We start from the raw sequence: 25,068 nt of genomic DNA, 5'->3' as shown, positions 1-25,068 counted from the left end.
TATAGCCAAAATTTAGTCCTTAATTTCAAATGTCAATTTTTATAAATACTTTCAGATATATCCAAAACTCACATAAATAGACACAAACACTCTCAAATTTAAAAACCAAATAAACAAAGGAACCAAAACCCTATTAGATGAAGATTACAAAATCTGACAGCAAAACCCTAAACGTAAGAAATGGTGGAGACCTGTGCATAAGAGAGTGAAGGCATCGGTTACTATTAGGAAACTGTGGAAACTTTTGCAGCCGTAAACGATGGTGAGTGTAGATGGTTAGTTATTCCTTACGTTGAATATTTATTAAAGAATGAACTCCCAATTCTTGTTTATGTTTTCTCTTTGCCAGACGTTGTACCACAACACTTGCAGATAAATTTTTGGAACCCTTTGGACTTTGTACTTGTCTGTGTTTGCTTTAGATGTGTGGTAGACCTCATGGAGTAATTCATAGCCCTCCATGTGTATTATGGTGTCTATGAATTTTGTTAGTGCAAGTTGAGCATGATCATCCCAGTTTTTTCATGCCCTAAGAATAAATCACCACCATAGTCCTTAATTTCATGGATCAGCAACACTTTGATTGTAGCACAAGAAGTCTTTCAGTCAATAACTAATTATTCAAACAAATTGAGGGCATTTGTGTCTATTTAAGTAGAATTTGGAATATATTTAAAAGTTTTTATAAAAATTATCATTTATGAAATTAAGGATCGATTTTTGGCATCTTCATCAAAATTTATTGCTCTTTCGTCTTTTGGACTGAACAAGTACACATTGTAGTGAAATAAGGCAATTGGCATTAATATGTTTGGGTGTATTTTATACATGAAAATTTTGGCCATTATATCCTGATCATTAAATTCTTAACCAAGGATCTGATGGCCGAAAACCCTGCATACTAGCAAATCCGGTGGTGGTACTTCAAATCTTATGACACAATTGATTAGGAATACTAGCACCCTGGTCCGTCCGAATGGCAGGCAGAAATGTTACCAGTCGAGATATCAGTTGAAATGATGTTTTGGTGGACTAAAAATAATTTGGATTGGAGGAAACCATCCCATCCCATCCCATCCCGTGATCCCAGGCCCCACAGCCGCTACTCTTTAACTCACTGCTTAGTTTTTGAAAACTAATAATTAAAAAATAATAATGATAAAAAAATGTTCGAGAAATGTCCCATATAGTACGACGTGGTGATATTTTATTGCCTCGTATCGTACGTACCCGGCCGATCCAGTTTCCACTTCCGAACCCCCACAAACACCATTTTACTCATTTTCTCGGACAGAAGCGGATCAAATATAATCCCTGTGGGTTTTGTTTGTTCAAATTTCTCGCCTCTCCTCTCTTGATAAAATATATATATAAAAAAAAAAATTATAAAAAAAAATTGAATCTCCGGAATTATGATTCTATGAAGAAAACAACTCCATCCTCTCAACTCATCCGATGCAACAAGGTAAATACAGTCTCTTATTCTTGTTAATTTCCTAAATGTTTAAGTTTACCTGAGGCTGACGGTGACTGACTGGTATGGTGGTCTGATTTGTATGAAGATGCCGTTTTTCTTTTTTCCCAGATATCAAATTAGCATCAAAATTGCACCTTTTTCTCTATAAAAATCGCGGCTGCTTTATGTTTTTCCACGGATCTTTCTTTCTTGTACAAATTACAGTTGCCCCGTTTTCTATCCATGATGTAAAACTGCTTTGTTTTGGTTGATTTCCTTACAGTTAGCAGCCATTGTTCATATTTGTTGATAGTGCTTTTTGTAAACCAACTGATTTTTTTTTTTGCCTTTTGGATCAACGTAAATTACGCTAATTGTATAATCGTATCATGAAATTGAACAGAGATGAAGTTCGATTCTCACTTTTTGTGCTAAAGGGAGCAGCAGCCCTTACTAGAAGCCTTTATAGTTTATAGACAAGGGAGACGCTGGCCAAAAAGAATGATGAATACTAAGGGCGGCGAGTGTAACTTGGTGGACAGAATTAGTAAGTTGCCAGAAGAAATTCTCTTTACTATTGTGTCCCTCTTGCCACTAAAAGAAGCAGGAGCTACCAGTATTCTTTCCAAGCGATGGCAATATGTGTGGGCGTCGACTGTGACTCTCGATTTTGATCCTAAACATGAGCTGGGTGAACATTATTGCCGCCTGCTGCGTGTAGAACCAGAACAAAAAGACCTGCTAAGACAGAGATATGTCGATTGGGTAAACACTGTGGTGGAACAACATAGAGGCCCTGTTATCGAACAATTCCGGGCTTACTTTGACATAGATGGTCATTTTACGAGTTCCATTGATAAGTGGATTCAGTTTGCAATGAATAAGAGAGTTCAAATACTTGAGCTGGTGTTTTGCAATGAATTGAGACGTAACTATAACGATGTCTATCCCTTTCCTGTCCAACTAATAGGTCTCCAAAATGATTCTACCTTGAAGCTAAATCCCACCCATTCTGACATTTCAAGTCTACATTCTTCTGGATACAATGTTGGATTTAAGTTCCTCAGAGTTCTTCATTTCAATTACGTTGACGTGTCGGGAAAAGTTCTTGAATACTTACTGTCAAATTGTCCAGTTCTTGAAAGATTAAAAGTGGAGAGTGCTAACAATAAGTTGGTTAATTTAAGAGTCGTTGGTTCGTCGTTGGCATTGAAATATTTAGATATTCAATTTTGTTTTGCCCTCAGAAGCATTGAGATTCGTGATGCAAACCTTGTTTCATTCATGTATGCGGGACGTCGGGTAAACTTGCTTCTCAGTAACGTACCTTTACTTGTAGAGGTATGCGTGGATGAGCGTATTAAACCTTTCTTGTTTGAGGGTCGTATCTACCATCGATCCATAGAGCTTCCCTTCACCCAACTGTCATGCTGTCTTTCTCAGCTAGAGGTCCTCATGCTAGCCATCGATGGAGCGGTTAGTATATGCAATTATAATGTGCTGGTTTTCTTTTCTTCTGTTTTGGTTATGTAGTTTACTTAATCCTTGTTCGGCTTGCAGATGTACTATCAGAACCATGTATTTCCTATATTATCAAATCTCAAGCATTTGGAATTAATGGTTTGTGCAAATGATTATTGGGTTCTTTGTCATTTAAGTGAGTTCATCAAGGCATCTCCTTACCTGGAGAGACTTGTGTTAAAGGTATATAGTCGTGCTTGGGAGATTACATTATAAAAATTAGGTGCCGTTTAGTAGATAATTGTGCACTTTGTTGTTCTGTTCATCCTTTGTTGATTCCAGTACCAATACCCAAGCAAGAAAAGTGTGAACAGATAATATTTCCATAGCATTTACAGAAGATGATAATTAATCGACTTGATGGTCCTTGTTGTGTGTACAATGATAGTTTTCATTTTGCAGTTCTATTTTCCATCCTCTGAATTAGGAGAAGAGAAAGAGAAAGCTGCCAAATGCTCCCCCCATCCTAACCTCAAGGTGGTGGAAGTAGTAGGGTATCGTGCTCATCCACCTGTTGGTGAACTTGTCATGCACCTTGTGAAGAACGTTGCTGCACTGGAGAAAATAGTTATCGATCCTATCCGGCGTTGGTGGTGTCCTATTAGATCACATCCTAACGAAACGGTTAGGGGAGTTGAAGAGGTCAAAGAGGAAGTGCAAGGAAGAGCTCATGCTATGCAGCACCTTAAAGAAAATGTTCCTTCAACTATTGAATTTGTATGCCTCTAGTATCAGCAGTTGCTGTGCTGAAATTATACAGACATTGTATTCGGTTGGAATTCTCAAAGACTAGCTAGGCTTATATTAATGGTGGTTAAGTGTGGTGTGAGCAATCAAAATTGAACCAAGACTTGGTTTGTCTTTCTTTGCTTATATTTATTAATCTTTTTCCATTCTATGTTTCTGATAAATAAAGTCAGAAATCAGCTCTGAATAAGCAGGAGTTTGTGCAGGGCTGGTCCTGAGACTCTCAAAAATGTGCCATAACTTCATATAAGAAAAATTATTTGTTTTCACACGTAAGATTTCGATAAAATTATAATTAGAAAGACACTTCAAACTTAATAATTTAATCACGGAAAAAAACTAACTTATTTTGTATTGAGAGAAGGGAACCAAAGAACCCGGGGCTTACAAGTAGATACAAAATGAGTTTTGTTTTCTTTCTATCTCGAACCTTTAAAGTGTTTTTGTACAACTCATGAGATGTTTTTTCTTATTTACTAACCTTGGCAATATGGGAATAAAAAAAAAAAAAATTATATCCACACACACCTCAGATTACTTCTTCCACACCTTTTAAAATTTAGGAAAACTAATAAAAATTGATTGAAAACTTTGAGTTTCAACAAAAATAACAAAAATGTGTTGTAAGTGAATAGTATCAGGAGTGATTTTTTAAAGTAAAAATGTCTTTAACATTAAAAATAAATATTATCAAAACTGTCTATACGAGCATATGTTACTAGTAAATTCACCATAATTAAAATACACGACAAAAAGACATATAAAATGTGTGATAAGTAAAATATAATATCACATCTCTTTAATAATCTGTATTTTCCCTATTTTAGAATTTTAAAACCTAAAATTGACTATGAAGAGAAACAAAAACCAAAGTAAAAGGGTAGTTTTGATTAGTAATCTCGAAAGCTAAGAAGATATACTTTACCCAAATCGAGCCGTCGCCCATTGATGTTGTTTTATGATCGCACTGAACGATATTTTTTAGAATTTATTATGTTATCTAAATATTATATGGATTTTATATTCAGACGGCTTCGAGGTTGAACTTTGCATTTTGTTTTATATTCCAAAAACTAAAATTAATTGTAAACATTCAGAATAAAAACAAATGTTGGTCTCATGGCCCGCCAAAACGGTGGAGGCAGTGATACCGCATCACCACAAGGCAACAGGATATGACACCACCGTCGACGGAGGAGCTCCCAAGCCGAAGCCGGAAGGACCATCAACGTCGACGATAATCTTTATGCGACGTTAACTTTACTTTTGGAATGTACAGGCACCGATTTTGCCTGCTCCTTTCAGTAAGAGACGGATCAATGTCCCCCGTCACAACACAACAAACAAAAAAGCATCAAAATTTTGAACAGAAAAGGGAAAATCTAACTGGAAGATCGAAATGCACTAAATAAATTGAAAGAAAGTCGACCCAGACTTCGCAGATAAACCCTAAAAACCCAGAACAGGGGCGCAGACTAGAACCCTAGCACTAGCAGATGAAAATAAGAGACTGATTAATTAAGCACATGGAGAGGAGGCTTTATAATGTCAGCACATTACGTCAATACCGTCCGATGTGTATCGCGCAGCTAGGAATGAGTGATAGTTAATACGGCAGCCCACAAACAAAATTAGGGTTTGGCTCTATTCTGTTTTGGGCCCAAGGGTCTTTGGTACGTAGGCCCCGCAATTGAGAGCATATGTAAGACTTTGCACAACAAGTGCAATAGCAATATGAATCAACAAAGACGAGCATTTCTTTTTTTTTTTTTTTTACTTAAACAAACGATATTATATACATTCAAATGCAAGTAAAGTAGCATTAAACCTCAGCCCACACATGTAGGAGACATCAAACAAACTACCATTCTGCCTGCAGTTTATAGTGGAGTCGATGATCAAGTCCTTGTAATTCAACAACTTCTTGTCATAACTTGCATATAAAATTGGAAAACTATCAATCAAGAGAAACATTAACATATCTTATTAATATTTTGAGGTACATCCATTAGACGCACGGTTCCGAAACCTACCGGACTCAAACGACATACATTGCTGCAGATGCACTAGTATCAGAAGAACACCAACTTAGCAGACACAATACATGAGCACCCAGCCCTCCTATATTTTCCACTCTGATTCAGTGTACAAATTATATTATACTAGATCCACTCATCCCCTCTTTGAGTTCAATTCGCGGCTTTTCAACAGAATAACAAACAAAATATATGCAAATGTTCAACAACATCATCGTCAACCGGCTGTTGATCAACCATTCACAATTACTACTCTAGGGGGATCCCTTTGTCAATGATGCTCAGCACTTTCCTTCCAAACCCAACCATGAGTTCACTTCGATCTTTGTTGAGCTTTTCTAGAAGCATTTGATGAAGGGGGCTATTTTTGCGCTTTGTGGCCTTCAATGCTGTTTGGATCACGTAATTTCCATACTGATCTCGCGCAACTTGCCAGAGTTTGTCATACTTTAGAAGAACATTCACTACAACTTCCATTCCCAAAGAGTTTAAGCACATCTCTACAACGTGACTCCCGCCTTTTTGCAATGAGAGTTGTATGTAAAGATTTCGAAGCTCAAAGCATATCTTTGCAGAGAAGACTGGGTTATATAGCGTGAAGATGTGCTGGACAACATAGTTCCTGAAAAATAACAAAGTTGCTGAACACTTAACCCGAGAAAAGAAATGATGACATTATACAAAATGTAAACAATAAGATGAAAGAGGGATTTTCTGTACCCTGAAGGATCCTGAGAAAGGAATTTTGAGTTGCTCGAGACTTTGTCCATGAGTTTCTCTCTGTATGGAGTTTTACTGTTGGTGATGAACTCATTCAAGTGTATGCATCCCCTTTCGTGCTGAGCCAGTCGGACACAAAGCCTCACAACAGCTTCATATATTTTCTGCAATCAAATCAACCAAATGTTGAACTTTTCAGAAAAGCGCTTAAAATATGTGTCCAAAACAGAAACATAAAGTAACCCTAGCTACCTTATTTTTCTCAATGTCAAGTTGGTTTAAGCACTTCAAGATGACACAGGATCCTGTACGATTGGTCATCAGTTCTTCGACAACACAAGATAGAGCTGATGTCAAAGTGTATATCAGGGACGATTTCTCGAGCACCTTGATCAGCGTTTGAATTGATTTTGAGCTGCAGAAACAAGTTAAGCAACCAGTCCTTCACAACTATGAAGCATAAAACGCAGATATATTTCTCCAAAGCAAACTGTTTTCTTGAGGGTTAAGGAATAAGGATTAGATGGATACCCATAATTGCAGACTGATACGTTGATGAGTGGTTCAGAATTCAAAGTTATCTTAGCCACAATGAGTCTCAACCGACTGTGATTGCATGATTCAACAAGCTTCCGAAAAACATAGTGTCCATGAAAGTCACACATCACCTCGAATAAGGAACCAAAAACCCCTTCGAGTACCATACTCTTTGCTAATGGGTCGCCGGGAGTTATCATTCTCTGTACCAAGGCCTGCGATCCGAGTTGAGTCATAGCGAGTCGAGCTATCTCACTAGGTATTCCTGAACTTTGGGCCCAATTATTATCATTGAAATAATATAATCCAGTCCTTTCAACATTGCCTCTGTAATTTTGTCCTCCATAATTTTGGTTCCAATCGCTATTACCAAAAGGGCTCAGCTGGTGTGCCCAACTGCCCAAAGATGTAGACGTTGCTCCAACACTCCAATTTGCTCTTGTCCCTTGTTCTGTCGCCGGATTGCCAATTAGTTGATGGACATTCAGATTGTTTGAGCCCATAAAGTTTCCTAGAAAATCAAGAACATAAATTACATAGGCTCATAACCTATACACACATAAAATTGAGGTAACACTTTTGATATCAGTATTATTTAGGGTGTAGAGTAGTCTGTCTTCGACTTTAGGGTTTAAGCATAGAAAGGACCATAAAGTCCAAGACTTAAAAAGATCTGTTCTAAACAAGTATCAGATTTTGAAACCAATCCGAGACTAAAACCCTAAAGTTTAATCCCTAAGCAAGGATTCTACCCTTGGAAGATCAAAGTCGAAAAAAAATCCTATCATGTTAAAGAAAATTCTGCAGTTAAATGTTTTCCAAACGCGTCATGTCTTTAAGAAGGACGGTAAAAGTCTTGCATACGAAACTATACATTTCACATGAATTGGGAGAGTAAATACGAAGATTACCTCCAGCGCTCACACTATTGCCTCCCCATATACTCTGTGAATACAATGCCATTGGAGCTCTCGGACAATTTCTGAACCCGCTTTCGTGTCTTGAATAAAAATCAGATTGCGCTTGTTGGATTTTGGTGGGAGTAGCATATGAAGACGAACCCGGAGAACTAGTGCTGCTTTGGTCCACTGTTACCCGAACGTTGCCGAAATAATGGCAGAGGTCGGCTTCTTGCTGTCGTCGAAGAGAGTAAGAAGGAGGCACGCAAGGAGTCTCTGGATTGGGAGGGTCGGAAGCAGAGTAACATGAAGTCGCCATTGTTACAGAGAGAGCAAGAACTTCAAGAACCAGAAGACGAGAAAGAAATCAGAATTCAAAAAAAAAAAGAAGCAGAGTCTTGGTTAAATATGGAGTGCGGTGATCCCAGTTTAGGTAGGATTCTAATCCTTGGTTGATATGGTTTTTATTACACTTATGATTAGGCTTTTTTTAAGATAATATAATTAGGAAATACCGTTAATATTAATTAGAAAAGTGTTGGAGGTAAAATAAAGGGGGAAATAACAAGAGGAATTATTGTTAATTCAAGAAGGATTTGTGTAAAGGACGGACGAAACCTGGGAGGTTTATAGGGAAGCTTGCAGATAAAGTTTTGCGAAAACAAATCGGTGACTTGGAAAACAAGTTCAAAAAGTACACAATATTTCTCATCCTTCCGGTTTGGTCTAGTCCGGTTCAAAACGGTATGGCCGATTGACGTTGTTAGAAAATTATTCTAGTCAATGCGGTTTGAATTAATAACTCAAACAAAATAAAGGGCATGCAATTTACATGCATAGAAATCTGCAAAGTGTGTTTTCAAGACCACACCCCACAGGAGAAGTTCTTGGGTATAAAAAAATGGGTGTGAGAGGCAAGGTGGGGCAAGGTGGGGTAAGGTTAACATGACAAATCAAGGGGTGCAATATGTGGTTTTTATGTGTCGGGGTCCGTATTGACCCGTGGTCCGAGTGTTGGGTCTTACAATTTATTTATCTTATAAAATTAAGTACTATTAACCAAGTAAAAATGATAAACACACATAATTTTTCTTCTTTTGTACATCGTGTTAATTTTATCTAGTTTAATCCGATGACCAAAAATATTGAGGAATGTGTGAGGGACTAAAAAGTGGGGTGTAAAACCTGCTCCGTTAACTGAATTGAGCTCCAATTTTGAAGAAAAACTTCTAGTGCCTAGGATGATATTATGCAGTATACAAAGTCAATCATGCGGTGGAATATGGGCAACATTAGGCCGGTCGCAGTATATGATTGACTTCAAATGCCACCAAGAATGAAATATGCAGTGCAATATGAGAAATCCTTGTTTCATACTTGACCCAACGAGAAAATGCGACAGGTTGGCAATATATATGATGCAGAGAAAACAAATTGTGGAGTGCAACCTGAAACAGAAAAAACACAATGAACAGTAAAACTTGACCAAAATTTCGACAAGAAGCTAGAATTCATTGACAATGCGGTCTACAAGTATAGTCCTAATTCAAGGCCTTCATGAATATTTTCTCTTCCCCTGATCAAAATCTGCCAGCAGCAGCGCAGCAAAACGTAACTCCAGCTCCTGGATTTTCCGACTACGAGTAATTGTTTGAAGAAATAGGCGAGTCTTGCCAACAAGTTTTCTGAATCCAACAAGCTTTCGTCATCGGTTAGCTTCCTCTGTCATACAATCTTGAAATATAAAGGAGAAGTTAAAACAAACGATCAGCACTACATAAAGATTTCCTAACACTAATTTTTCTTGTTTTGCTTCCAAAACATGTTAGATGAAACAAAAGACAAAAGTACAAGCTAGGAAGCCTAAAAATAATGTAGCTTCCAAAACATGTTAGATGAAACTCTCAGAAGTTCGTTGCAATGGACATGGTGCTTCCTAAAGAACTCTAAATAGCTATACCGTGGGTGGTGAAGGCGTTACAATGGGATGATAGGGGTGAAAACTCGAACTAAGTTGCTTGGAAACGACAATCAGCCATTACTATAAAGCATCAATCAACTACAATAAAGGCTCAATTTCTATCGACTTCATTATTTAATGTGTTGATCATCAATGGCTCGCTCCCGGCAAGTCCACTGCCTAGTTATCTCATGTTGACTGAGACAAATGTGCGTGTGGTCTACATGCCTTAAATTTTACATCTTCGACTAAAAAAATGGTAATCAATCTTAATGTCACACTTCAACTGACCCTTTGTTTTTTAAGTAACAAGAGAAGAGATAATAACAACTTGACGATGAAGTAACATATCCTGCAGATGTGCACCAATGATAACAGACACAGAATACATACACCCGTGTTCTTGTTGTGTGAGAATTAATCTCCATTTCATCTTCTAAAGTTAAAGTTAAATCTTTTATCGATGACAAATAGACGTGAATCCAAGAAAAAACAGATTAACAGTTCCAACTTACTGGTCTTCAGTAAAAAACCTGTAGAGAAGAGCTGCATAAAGTCCATTTCTTGTGCATGATTAAAGTTCATGTCCTGACATTAGTACACGAGGGAGTGTTTATCCTGAAACGGGACACCAACATCTCACGGGGCACATCAATGAGGAATTCTCTGGTACACAATTAAAAAAAAAAAAAAAAGGCAGATGAAAACACCAACCATTGCTTTACGCACATGGAAAATGCAGCTGAGAATTACCATCCACGTTAGGTCGTTCTGCTTCTCCTCTAACATCAATAGTTTGTCCAAATTTAGGCTTATCATCACTGATCACTCGAATCTCTTCCACAGACATTCTGTTCGACTGGACCAGAGGTGCAATACTCAGTAACAAGTACATGGACAAAGCAAACGTTGCGTGTTCCTAACATGCATTAGGCTACTAAAAATGAATGACTGACTTTCATCTACTTTTTCTTTAGTACCTTTCGGGCCATTAACAGAAGCCTCATTTGTAGAAGTATTTATTGACCGCGCAAGACGTTTAACACGACTGAAACGCAGTCCATTTGGAAGCTTCCCAGATCCAAAATCTCCAATTCGGAAACCTATTTGATATTAAAACTAAAGCTCATAAACAATTAAGTTCTTGCTTAACTACAATCATGAATTACATTTAACACTATCAAGCTTACAAGAAGAATTACTAGCATCACCCTTTGGAATCACCTGTGCTACGATTTGGTGATTACCAATAACCTCGCCATCTAAATTATTCAACCAACGCGCAAGCCGCCTTATATGACTCAAACGCAACCGCTTTGGGAAATTAGCCGATTTAGAAGCTACAGCCTCCAAACCTGTAAGACATTTCACGCAACATGACAAACTTTTGAGTCCCCAATAACTTTGAACATGCGAAATGACAATGCAGTTATACAAACACACTTACATTCGGAGTGCTGCAGACGTTCCGCGGTTGTTTTTTCGAGCTGAGTAACTTCCCAAACGTCATTGTTCCCTCCTGATGCTGCCGCTTCACGTTCATTGCTTATTTGCTGTACATGTGATGGGAAATCCCCTGCTTTAGCATTTTCAACTCTTAGTCGTCGAAGTTGATAGTTCCTACGACAGCGTGCCAGATGCCGTTCTCTCTGCTCAACGGTCATAGACTGCCTCCTCTGCCTGTCCCTTACGCGACGTAGTTCTCGCTCTTGCTCTCTTTGCATTCCGCGCAACTCCGACCTATCTTACGACAACTCCTCCATTGTTGTTCAAATCCGTCGGTAACGGACTCCCCAATTCTTCAAGCAAATTTTGTTACTTGTTCTGAAATCCACAAGAAAACCAAATCTGCACGATTCATTCTTACCCCTCAATTATTTTCCATAATTTTTCTTCGTTTAATATGAATGACAATTAAACTATAGACCTAAAGTTCTACCTTGAGCGAAACTGATATGTGTGCGAGAAAAGCGTTGTGAGGGAGTACCTGGAGTTTCATCGTGATCAGAATTCAGAAAGCAGCAATTCATGCATTTGCTTTTATCATGCATGGAGTTCGAATCGCAGTGCGGGTGTTTTTCTTTTATTTTATTTTTTATTTTTTACAAAATGTTTTCGGTTTTCACGGGGTTAATTGCCGTATTTTCCGGGAAGTTATCAAGTAAGTGGTCGAGTTTCACCGTGTGATCATGATCCGACCCATTTCGTTTCTAAAGCATGAACCCGAGTCTCGACCACTAGGACTTATTTCTCTAGTTTTGACTCCGCATAAATGACGAGTTCAGAGGCATAACTTTTACAGTTAGTTTATTGTTTAGTTTAGTTCGATTTCGCCTCTTAAAGTAAAACAGACTCATTGATAGATGTGGTCTCAAATTTAAATCACATATTCCTCATAGTTTAGATGATTTTAAAGTAGAATTGATTCAAACAACAATAAAACATAAATCCTGCTGCAAGGAGCATATAGCTGTTGTGGTTACTCATTTTCGGGAATTCAGTGTTCAAAATCTCTCTAGCCTACAACAATTGACAACGTATGGGGTAGCTTAACCACATGACACAATCTCAATTCCCACGTGTGGTGAAACTCAAGTCAAACACATTGAGTGACATCCAGCTCCTAATAAGCACGTGGATAACTTTTCGATGTGCTATACAGACAAGCAGCTTCGTCCTTTCCAAGTTTTAAAAGCCTTGGTAGGGAATGCCCAAACATCTCACTTGAGGTCAGCACTGCTCCTGAGTTTAACTACTGAGATATTTAACTACAAGTCAAGATAAAGGTACTTTTTGTTTGGTGAAAAGCCAAAGACAAAAAGGGTAAAACAGCAGTAAAAGCGAGAGCTATTCTCTTTCTTTGCAAGGCCGACATTTTTACATCACTAAATTTCGAGATTCGGGTTTGGGACTACAGCTAGGAACTCTTCCTACCAAAATTTACACAATCAACCTGCCATGCTCTAAGCGTCATAAAACAACACGAAATTAGAAATTTTACAGGTTTTGCAGTCACCCTCTGGTTCACCTCCATGCAGAAGACGTTGCCATAGCTCTTTGCATCCAACTAAGGTAGAGAGCCCCATTTGCCTCTTGAATTCTAAAATTCCCGTGATATTCCTTCAACAGAACCCTGATAGCCTCCGTCACTTTAGGACTCAGCGGGTATGGAGTAAATCCATCCATCACTAGCCTTGACCTCCACTTCCCGAAAAGTTCATGGCGTTCCACCCTCTCGGCTCCTTCACAAGCAACCATGTTCACGATGTCTCTAGCCACACAGTGCATCTCTGCGCTGATCCGCTCTTTGTCATCTCTTGGGCGAGCCACATCAATTGATTCAAACATTGCTGTATAATAATCTACCATTTCAACAAACCTTGAGTAGAATGGGGAAGTGTTGGTGTTGGATTCTTGTTCCACAAGTGTCATAACTTTGGGCGATAAACTCTTAACCAGCCTTAACAAACGATCTCTGTGATTTTCAGTGCTCACACTCTCATCTGGCATGTGGTGCAACACGTATGGAAAATTAACGGCTATGGCTTCACCAGGTTGAATCCTGAGATTATGAAGTTCAACCTCAGAACCACACATTGCAGCAGCATTAAACTCAAATGGCACATTGCATGATGCAGCAAGCTCTGAAAGCCTCTTACCCACGATCTGAAGTCCCCCACCACGAGCATGCTTTGATTGGGTATCATCAACGCCTGTGATTCGGATACGTGGGGGGCCACCAGGCTGACAAGCTAGATCTTGGATGAGGGGAATCCACTGGCTGCCCTGTGCAATCTGAAAATCAATTATGTGGATTCTTGGCTCATTCTCCAACGCTTCCCGAATGACAACGTTTGCAGACAGGTAAGCAAACCTCCAATATGGGCAGATCCGATAGAGGACAGACATGTATGACATAAGTTGCGAGCTCGTTGGAACTTCACATTTTAGGGTTTTGTAGATTGAACTCCCTGATCCTTCCAACCTTGCTCTGAGACCTTCCAACATGTAAGCCCCCAATCTCTGCATTGGCTCCCCAGAGACTGACACCATTTGCCCCAAAACTTCCATCAAGCTTATTGCATTGTCAAATTCGGTTTCGGATATCGCACGTGCACAGTCAATGAGAACATTTTTTAGGTTTAACTTAGGTATCGTTTCGGCTATTTGACTATGGCTCCACCTTGCCATACCACTCCTGTGGGAACAAAAGTGGCTGTCAACAATATCCGAATCAGGTCCTAGCAATGAAACTTCCATTTCCCTGAGCTTGGACTTGAAGTCATCATCCACAATTATGGAGCACCCACTTATTGGTGATCCATAGTTGTTGCCAGAGGAATGGTGCTGATCAGAAAAGCACGAGTGAGAACCTTGCGGAGAAAATGGACTCCTGTTAGACAAGCCACTAATAGCAGATGGGGAATCGCAGGTTAGAAAGGCAGTGGCTGGAGATGAATCCAGGGTAAAGAACTGCTCCTTGTCATCCTTGTAGTTTTGAAAGGAAAGATTGTTTCCTTGGCTACCAGTATCCGGATACATGCTGTTTTCCAAAATTTGGAAACCACAGCGATCAATCTGCTGCACAGGCTGATGATACAACGCCACACCTCGGTGCTGCTGAGATGCTTTCATATAAAGAAATGAAATGTTGAACCAATCCAGAGAAGGATTCTCACCTAATATATGTTCCTAAAACTTTACTCGATCGCCCGTCAATTAGATCTTAAACTGAATCTCAATAAAAGTGACAAACTGCTTCAACTGTGGAAGAAAAATCACAAGAGAACCACCAAATCTGCACATAGGAAACAAGTTTATGTTAACCAAACAACCAATAAAAGCCACCTTTACATCAGAAGCTTGATCACAAGAAATTTTTAATCTTAGATGAAAGATTAAGGTCACGAGAAGCGAGATTGATCACCAATCAGAACCTCACAACAACAAAATTGAATACAATACAAGCAAAATATGATCCTTCAAACCACTAAAACAATAAAATTCGCCCCTCTATTTAGAAACTCGGAAAGTCAGAACCTGAAAACTCACCTACCAAACACGTAACTCCGCCATAGATAACTTGGGATTCTATATATTTTATCTACCCAAAGAAGAAAAAGCACTCGGCAGGTGAAACCTAACCAGCACAGCCCCCACTACTTACCTACTAATTTCTCCTCCAACATCCCCAGACAATAACAGCAAAACGTGTAATTTTTTAAGCACACGAATGTTGAAACGCGTTTTTCTGTCTAATTATTATTTAATTCCACCCCTCCATCTTTTCTTATGAATTCTAATAAAAGTAACTAATTAATTACCGCAAAAAAAAAAGTACTTTAACATCTAAATTCCGGAATTGTTTGATTTCTTCAAATAAATTGGTCTCAGATCAACAAAAAATGGCATTAAAACAACATAATTTCACAAATTATTGAACATAAAACAATTCAGATATACAATAGCGATAAAAACATGGCAAAAAATATTAATTCCCATATGCAGACGCCAAATTAGAATTCGAGTCAGTGAAAACAATCCACCTTCAAAAAAATCCAACAGAAACTCATGTTCCCAGTTCATGAAATCATCCAAAAAAACAAGGTTAAATCTTTACTTTAAAATCCTCAAAACAACAAACACCCCAAGTCACAACAAACCTTCTTAATCCGAACCCAGGATTAAAAAAAAATACTAATCGAAATTAACGAAAGCTTACCTTAATCACAGAGAAGACAAGTCGGCTGAATTAGCGAGCTCAGGTCAGCTGGGATTGGTGGGTTGGCAAAACCTTAACTTTCAGATTCCCTCTTCTTCAGGAGTCAGGAGTCAGGAGCCCGAAGCCAGAAGCCAGAGAGTAATCCTTCTGTCATGTCTAGAACTATGTGTTGCGACTTAGTAGGTTTTTATAGTTGTACCTGAGAAAATGCCACCGCTGTTACAGAGAATTACAATGTCGCCCCCTTAGTATTCAAATTTTGGAGGACCGTAGACACGCAAAGAGTTGTGGTCCGAAATGACGAAATTAACCTTATTCCAATGAACGACGTCACGACGTGTGATCAGCAATCATGACTACTGACTGTACTTTACTTTTCGTTGAGAGTCAAAGCGTTCTTGTTCATTTATTTAAAAGAAAACTAATGAAAATGATTTGAAAATTTTGAATTTTAACGATAAGATTAAAACAAAGGGTAAAGTGAATAGTGACATGTTTGACTTTTTAGTGTAAAAATGTGATTTTCCGTTAAAATGAACAGTACTGCGAACTTTTCATTCAAACTCCCTTTATTCAATGCGTTCTTGTTCTTCTTCTTTGGTCGCCATATATATATATATACATATATAATCCATGCATACGCGCTTCATCAATTCATATATTCACAGGTCAATTATTATGATCTTGGATTACTCTAATCCCATCATATTCTTTCTTCATTTCATAAACTTAAATCATTGATCGAACAAGCGGTTTAACCATCTTAAAAATGATCTTAGGGAAATGATCCTATATAATTTGGTCTCCTTCGTTTGGTCTTGTTGTTAATTATGAATCAACTATATCAACAATTGGAAATTAAACATCTTAAAGACATAACTTGGTTTCAACAATATATGTCAAAAATATAAATGTAAATTAATATGAAACAAGAAAGATAATTAGCAAGGGTTTTAGTCCATCATGAAAGTTGAAAGAAGACGAGAGAGGGTGCTTTGAATTTTTCTACCATGTACCAGAGCATAGTCTACATTAGAATTTTAAACAGGTAAATTCTTCGTAACATGAAATGAATAAATTTAGTTATTGACTGTTTGGCAAACTAAAAACATACATATAACCAAAGTTTAATTAAGTAATAGTTTGTTGTAGTCAAGCTTCGGTTAAATCAAAATTCAACCAGCTTAAGTGTTTGACCCTCTCATACATAGGGTCACTACTCGGTTCTTTCCTCTAATATTAACTGAGACAAGTGGGCTTTACTCTGTTATTCAAAGAAATAATATACAGGCTATTTGAGTCCGATATCTGTCTAATATTTGTTTATATATATATATATATATATATATATATATATAGAGAGAGAGAGAGAGTTGGAAAATAACACAGTTTAGTAAAGATAGACTAACAATTACCAATTTACCACGTTAGTGGCTAATCTAACAAAATTCATTATTTGACAAAAAAAAAAACAATTACCACGTAAATAAAAAATCAAATAATTTGGTCGTTGATGATTAAATTATTATTTGGTATTTATTTACATACTTATTTTCTATTGATGACACATTATTTAGTTTATAAATTTAGTTTACGTAATAATTAATATTACTCTTCAGTTGCCGAGCTACTTATCACTCACTCTCGACTGCAAACGGTCAGTCGTTTCGCCGTTCAAAGTAAATTGAGACAAAATGTCAAAAACCATGCGCGTTTCCAGTTGATTCGCTTGGTACGGATTGGAAAATTTTTGCACTCGGGAACCTGGGGACAAAGTGTAAAATGGTATTCTCGTAATATAGTGGGCGGAGAAGGGCCTTCTTTTAAGCAGGGCCTGGAGGCTGCCACGCGGCCACGCCTCACGTTCTTGGAGCTTCCCCCAAAATTTAGAAATTATTAAAATATGCGATAACGTGGAAATCAGCGTCTTCTTCGCTCCGGGGAACACAAGATCTGGTGCTAAACGTGAAGCCTCCAAAACCCTAATTATAATTTTTCAAGAAAAACAAATTAAATACACAATTAGGCTTGGATTTTCTTAACGCTTGCAAGTCTTGACTCTTGTATATATAAATAATTCAAATTTAATTAATTTGGAACACAAAAATAACCCTAGACAGGGCTGAGACATATGCAGCAGCAAACAAAATTTAAGTGATTAAATCAAACTAATTACGAAAAAACAAAAGCAAGTATAGTCGTCAAGATAATGCTTTTTATCGAACCCAGTTGATGAAACCTATATGATTAGGAATATCTATATAAGACTACCTAATTATGGGAGTTGCATAAAAATATACACAACTTGTATTCTTCATGAAATAATATGAGAATATATATATATAGCTACATGGTATTGGTGGTTAAAAAAATCCATTATGCATGGCTCTTAAGCGCATTTTTATTTTTAATTATTTAAAGTTTGGAATGCACACTAATTTTTTTTGTAAATTCTCAGTAACATATATATCCCTATGTAAATGTCGTCTTTACATAAACTTTTCAAACTTCTCAATGAATAATCATTTCAACTTAATCAACTACCCTTATGTGAGAATATGTGAATGCTAAATTAAAATACGTCAGTGCTACAAATTCACTTATGTTATCACACTTAATATTTTTATAAAATATAATTCTATTATATCCTCATATATAATAGGATAATATGTGGGTCCTGAACGTTCAAAACCCAGGATATTGATTGTTCTACGTGGCCTAACTAGATAATTAATTAACGACACTTATCCATCATTTAACTCTCTAATCAAATGTCTTCTGCTCTCCCCCATCAACCACTTGCACCACCGTCCACTCCCACCAGCCAAACGTCCTTCATTGGAGTTCTTCTCAAACCTTGAATCGGACCATTCATACCTAATTAATTACAAAGTATCCGTTGATAACATCCACGTCTCTTTCTCCTATCTTTCTCTTCCGTCGACCCCTTACTCAATCTACCCTCTTTTTGGTGACGCAACCATGGCAACAAGGAGAGGAAGGTGGCGCGAGTCGTGGCCAGTGACTCAGTGAATGGGTAGTGCAAAGGTCCTTCTATGGCGGAGGAATATTGTTCTATATAAATAATAACATGTGCTTCGATAACTTTTCCAAACTAGTACATAATTAGAATGGTAATGAACATCATATACTCTAATGAAATCTTAGATAAATTTTTTATGGCGCTTCAAATAAGATAATGCTAGACATATCAAAAATTTAAACCAAATTTGTAAACTAAATGATGTGTCCACAATAGAAAATAAACACATGAATCAACGTTTAAGTAATGATTCAATCATCAACAATCACATTATTTGATTTGCAAATTTAATTTTAAATTTTTTGATCTCCTTAACATTATCCCTTCAAATATCATATTGCAGAATTGACAGTTTTACTTCATTCGTGTAAATGATTGTAATCGGGGGGACCAATCATTACATCACGTTAAGATTCTAAATTTGGATTTTGAGTCGTAAGATAAGGATGTGCCAACGACCATGGCCTTCTTTACCCTACCATGTGATTGTGGTGATGATATGCATGCGTACGTACCTACGTGTAACGCGCTCTAAGACAATTGACATAACTTTTTTTTTTTTTAATATAAAAAAAAAAAAAAAAAAAACTATTCTGTTTGTCCAACATGTTCATGGTCATTGACAGTACTAGTAGTGGCCATACAGAAAAATATCGGCATATATTCTTTCCTCGTTTTGCAAGCTACTGTTTATATCTGTTCATTATTATTATTTTTTGGTTTATTTAAACTTAATTTAAGATTAAAAAATAAACAACGGTGTGTAAGTTACATTCGGAGATAACATAATTGACGAGATTCATTTTAGCTGATAGAAATCATATGCAAGGATTAACATAATAGAATTAATGTGCCATTTAAGATAATCTCACTCAGCTAGCTAACTCTTGCCTTCATTAATAATATAAGAATTGTGTTACCATTAGTTGCATAACTCTCCGGGAGAAATTCTTAAATACAACACATAATTGTTCAATCCACGAAAAAGGCACCCAAACTCTAACTTGTTTTGGTCACTCAACACTCATACAGTCCCGCCCCTAATATTAGTGCTTTATATGAACGTCGGAAGTCGGAACACACAAGACTTCCTCCCTCGCCCCTTATATCTAGTGCTTTATATGAACGTCGGAATACACACAAGACTTTCTCCTTATATAATAACTAAGACCCACGCAACTGATAATATTAATATGATAAATGCTAAGAAGATTTTCTTAAAATAGAATTCTTCTTGGACTTTTTGCCATCTCAGAGTTTAGCATCTATTTTCATGCCAAAATTATGAGATGTTTATGGAAAGTCTCACTTAAAAAAAAAAAAAAAAAAAAAAAATCTCCTTAGCACTTTGATATTCTAATAATATGGCTAATGTTGCAGATATAAAAGATGACATAAAAGGCACCAAGGATCATCGAAGCTAATTAGCGCTTTAATGTTGTTTACATGTTTTAAAGGGGAATTTTACGGAATTGGATCCTCTACGAGGCAAAGTCTTTGGATCCTCTTAATCCATTAATACGGGACCGTTGAATTTTGATCAAATGACTAAATTTATTATAACTTTTAAAGAAGTTCCCTGTTTGTAGCCGTTTAATCAAAATCCAACTGTCCTTATTATTGGGTCAGAAGAATCCGAAGATTTTGCCTCGGAGAGAATTCAATTTCGAATTTTACTCCCACCCCACCCCATCCCACGTAATTGATCTGATAGATAGGTCATATCATAGGTGGTGCTAATTTGTGGGGGAAGTGAGATGTGCTAAATGATGATGGTAAAGATCGATCGATGTTGATTATAAAATCTTAAAGGAGAATCTTGGAGTTTGGTTTGGCTTGCTTTCCTTTCCTTCCAAAGGAAAAGATAGATCTGTTTTTATAATTATTATGTGGCATATATGGCTTACATTGCACCCACTTTCTTATCTTATTACATCACCATGACATTACATTACATTACATGAAAGTAAGTGCCGGTCAAAGTTAATTTTCATCAATGAAATGATGCTATCAATATCATCCCACGTGATTATCTCCACCACTTCACCATGAAAGTAACTTGGAGAATCGGACGGACATGAACAACTTTTATAGCTTATACCCGATACAGTCAGTAATATATATATATATATATATATATATATATATATATATCTCATTCTAATCTTCATATACATAAATACTAAGGAAATTGTAATGAAATCTTTTTATAAACTCTTACCCTTTTTAGTTTAATGTTTATTTTCGTTTCAATATTATGAAACATTTGATCAAAAATATTAAGTTCTAATTTTGAAAGAGCCTCTTAAAATTTCTCTCCTTTATATACATATACATATATATATATATAATGTGACAACCCGTTCCAAATTTTACGTTTTGTTTTATTTTAAAAGCGTGAATTTACGAAATTGCCCTAGAGGTAAGGGCTTTAACTTATGTTGACCATCGTCTAGAGAGACGTATGACTTATTCTTTTAACATATTCTCGTAATACTCGTGGATGTGAACGCATAGGCGAAAGTCGTTTGCAAGTCCGGATTATAACGGTATAGTTACGGACGTTCGAAATTGGTTATTGAAGGTTTAGTGTTTATTTAAATTAAATCCCCACTTTGTGGGGGAAGCCCAATCAGAATTGGAGGAAAGAAAGAAAAAAAAAATGAGGGAAAAAGGAAGTGGCTTTCCGTCCACCTGCACCCACCGCGAGTCCATTTTCCAAGGCCGATTTCGGCCAACTCCGGTGGAGTTTTTTGATGCCACCACCACCATTTTGAAGCTCTCATTCTCCTCTACAAAACCCACCCAAGAACCACCTTGATTAACCATTGGATGTGACGGTTTGAGGTCACGAAAGTTGACGAAAATCAATAGTGCTCCGCCCACCCTTTACGATTTTCCGGCAAATCGGCAAAGCGATGGCCGATGCCACCACTTGGGCTTTGTAGCCCATCATCCCAGGAGCAAAACCCAACCAACCTTGACCCCCTTTGGACCACCGTAGACGACAAATCGACGTCGGAAAGTTTTAGGCACCCGCCGGCTTTGTGGGCAAAATTGACCATCTTCCATCCACTTTTGGACTTCGTGGCAGGGACCAATCATTCAAGACGTCTCAATGTGTGCGCTAGAAAATCATAGCGTGGACTCCAGGTGAATGGATCTTTTCCTTTTTATCGTACATATTGTTGAAAGTTCTGTCGACACTTTTAAATTGATTAGGTATATTACTTTCATATATAATTATTGTGAATACTTGAAGTACTATATGAACTACGAATGGCTTGATCCCTGTTTAGGGTACGTAGGCAGTCTAACGAGATGTTAGATGCAGCCATAATATATTTGAGACAAAAGCCTTATTTGAGAAATTGTGTAATGCGAAGGAAATTGGTAAAGACAAGTTTTAGTTTTGTGAATTAGTTAGTTAATTAGTGTTAATTGGGTTGTCATGGATAATTATCCCTGAAAATAAGTAGTTCGGGAGTAGGGCGTTATTGATTGTACACTTCACACCGTATTGTTTATAATTGAAAATGCTACGACATGGTTGAGTATTAGATTGCATTATGGTATATCCATATGTATATTACTTGCATGTAATTATTGGGAATGCTTTCAAGTGCAAAGGTGAACTCAGGACATCCAAGTAAGTTTAGGTGAGTTTATGGTATTAGTTGAATCGATTGTGTTATAGCATGACTACAATTATGTGTTAGGCAACTTCGATACTGTCGTACTAGTTGCCATGAGTTGCACATATTATATTGAGATGCATTGAGAGCTCATAAACCTGCACCCCGGTGTTAGTGCTCCCGCCCGTGGCCAGGGCACAGTCCTTCACGTGATGTTCACCTCCCGCACCTTACGCTCACCTTGGATCCAAGGTAGGTGCACAGTCCTGTCGTACAGACCACTTTAGGTGGTTCCGACTCGTAGGTGACCCCCAATTATTCGCACAGCCTTCACGTGATCGTAGCACTTGAGCGTATTTATTTACACCCAGTCTTGTCGTACATACCACTTTAGGTGGTTCCGACTCGTGTGCAGGTATACTTATTGAGCTATTTGCTAGCCATGATTGATGAGATATGGATAAGTCGTACATGTCACTATAGGTGACTCCGACTTATATGTTAGCTAGGATTGATGAGATATGGATAAGTCGTACATGTCACTATAGGTGACTCCGACTTATATTCTAGCCAGGATTGATGAGATATGGATAAGTCATGCAGGTCACTATAGGTGACTCCGACTTATATGCTAGCCAGGATTGATGAGATATGGATAAGTCGTACATGTCACTATAGGTGACTCCGACTTATATGCTAGTCATGATTGATGAGATATGGATAAGTTGTACATGTCATTTTAGATGACTCTGACTGATATATCACTTTGTATTGATTAAATTCATTTGGCCTACTTATTAATGTATGATAGAGTTGATGGCAAACCGTGGTTTTAGTCATTTCTGAGTATGGTTTGGATATATGTATATATGTTGTACTGTCCTATAGAAAACGATAAGGGAATTACAGTGAGGGGTTATTACTGTTAGAAAGGTAATAGTTTTGGGAAGCTTGGTTTTACTGCTTACTCACACTTTCTGTTTTGTACCCCTTCAGGTTTTAACTGTTGAGTTTGTATCGACGAGGATATATAGCTAATCTTAGTATTGGTGGCTACTTTTAAGGGTATGATTCTTACCCACACTACTGTACCTTACTTATGCTCTGACATCGCGTGTGAAATGGGTTCGCTCCCACTCGTAGCGCACTCTGGTATTTAGACACTTTTAGATTCAAATTTATTCACTTTTTATACACTATCACATTTTATGGCTTCGTCACCTTCCAGGTGTCGGCCAGAACAGCTCGATTCAGGGTCCAAGTGGACTTTCTGGGTTGGGGTGTGTCATATAATGTTGATTGTTGTTGCTGAGAAATTTCAGTCATTAGCAGCTCTTATAGTGACATAAATTCTTTAACTCGCTTTACCATATCACAATCACTAAAACCAGACTTACAATAAAAAATTAATTCTAATTTTTCTTGTTACAATATGTTAACTTACAACAAGAAATATGAATTGAAATCATTTTAATTCTTAATTTTTTTACATTGCTAAAATATACGTACACAAATAATTTCACTTCTTACCTTTTTAATGTGTTTACTAACACACATGAAATTAGAAAAGTATAAATTTCTCCTTAAAATTCATAATCAAATACTTAAAGATCATATATCAACTAGGAGCTAATTGATCCGTAGTTGATTCACTAAACTTCTTTATATTACTTCTCTCATATTTCTAAGTTCTCCAAATCATTTCTTCTCCAATTTTTGTTAAATACACATATTCTTAGAGTATACAAATATATATTATGGTGCACAATGTTTATCTTCTCCCGTGTTGCATGGTTGGACGAACCTCCATGTGTAGGACACTCGCACCTAAAATTGAGGATCCCACCATTAACACAAGTGACCTTACAATACAACTCAGAGACGACCAAAAATAAAATCGAAAGTAAACGCATGAGACGACGAGATGAAATTAATAAGGTTGATGTGTTCTCTATTCTATTTCAGTATTTCTCTATATATGCTGTAGCTGTATAATATATGCGAATTAAATTTCCGATATTGCTGTTGTGTGTCATTGTTACGTATATTTTGCCATATACTTACACGTTTCCACCCACCGCCAACAATAATATAATATATATATATATATTAAATTTCAAATAAACAACGTCACATGAATGGGGCCTACACATGTCATCATCGACGTCAGGTAATTGCCCTAGTGACGACCAGTTCAACTGAGAGCAGCTCCATTGTTGTGGATAGCCCGGTGGATCGGGGAGGTTTTCAATCCAATTACCTTCCCTCCTTACTTCAGCTCATGCGGACAATTGGGTTGAGGGGGGGCCCGAGTGGGAGGGCAAGCTTGAATGGTAGGCTCGAGTGCCTTAGGGCAATCTAATGCAAGGCTGACGTCAAGATGATGTCAGCCACATTATAAAATTAATAAAAAATATAAAAAATTAATAAAAAATGTAAACAATTAATTAAAAATCCGAAATTTTTTTTTAAAAAAAAAAAAGATTTAATTTTTCTATAAATATCTTATCATTATCTTTCATCTTACACCACAATTTTATATTTTCTTGAATACTTTGAGTTGTAATTTCTTATGTAATGAAACGTGGTACAACAAAACTAATTAAAAATCATATTCGAAATTTGAAATAAAATTATTTTTTTATTATTTTAAAAAATAAAAAATTACTAATATTTTATTGCATATTGCCATGACTATTCAGTTTAGGAGTGGAGATACAAAAGACAATTACTGTTTATTAAAAGTAGTTATTATTCACTGGAGGGAGTCAATAGGCAGTTATCCTCGGAGG

General features: G+C 37.1%; 3 protein-coding genes across 3 annotated transcripts; 1 reads left to right on the top strand and 2 right to left on the bottom strand.

Annotated features, from left to right (window-relative positions):
- The first annotated feature begins 1,228 nt into the window (after positions 1-1,228).
- On the top strand, positions 1,229-3,895 carry LOC137725520 (FBD-associated F-box protein At5g38590-like). The gene is made up of 4 exons (XM_068464234.1): positions 1,229-1,465; positions 1,860-2,932; positions 3,017-3,160; positions 3,380-3,895. The coding sequence occupies exons 2-4, from the start codon at positions 1,958-1,960 to the stop codon at positions 3,704-3,706; spliced, it is 1,446 nt and encodes a 481-aa protein (XP_068320335.1). The 5' UTR covers positions 1,229-1,465; positions 1,860-1,957; the 3' UTR covers positions 3,707-3,895.
- Positions 3,896-5,515: 1,620 nt separating this feature from the next.
- Positions 5,516-8,235, bottom strand: LOC137726869 (putative pumilio homolog 8, chloroplastic). The gene is made up of 6 exons (XM_068465823.1): positions 7,929-8,235; positions 7,012-7,528; positions 6,733-6,895; positions 6,481-6,644; positions 5,776-5,859; positions 5,516-5,678 (listed from the first exon to the last, which is right to left on the bottom strand). Exons 1-6 carry the CDS (start codon positions 8,233-8,235, stop codon positions 5,516-5,518), a joined length of 1,398 nt encoding a protein of 465 aa, XP_068321924.1.
- Positions 8,236-12,700: 4,465 nt separating this feature from the next.
- LOC137725296 (scarecrow-like protein 13) lies at positions 12,701-15,742 on the bottom strand. Its single transcript, XM_068463935.1, has 2 exons — positions 15,599-15,742; positions 12,701-14,674 (listed from the first exon to the last, which is right to left on the bottom strand). Exon 2 carries the CDS (start codon positions 14,509-14,511, stop codon positions 12,901-12,903), a length of 1,611 nt encoding a protein of 536 aa, XP_068320036.1. The 5' UTR covers positions 14,512-14,674; positions 15,599-15,742; the 3' UTR covers positions 12,701-12,900.
- Between the last annotated feature and the right edge of the window lie 9,326 nt (positions 15,743-25,068).

This window comes from Pyrus communis, chromosome 2 (assembly GCF_963583255.1).
Source record: "Pyrus communis chromosome 2, drPyrComm1.1, whole genome shotgun sequence".
Classification (NCBI taxonomy): Eukaryota; Viridiplantae; Streptophyta; class Magnoliopsida; order Rosales; family Rosaceae; genus Pyrus; species Pyrus communis.
This window is presented reverse-complemented; position numbering and strand designations above follow the sequence as displayed.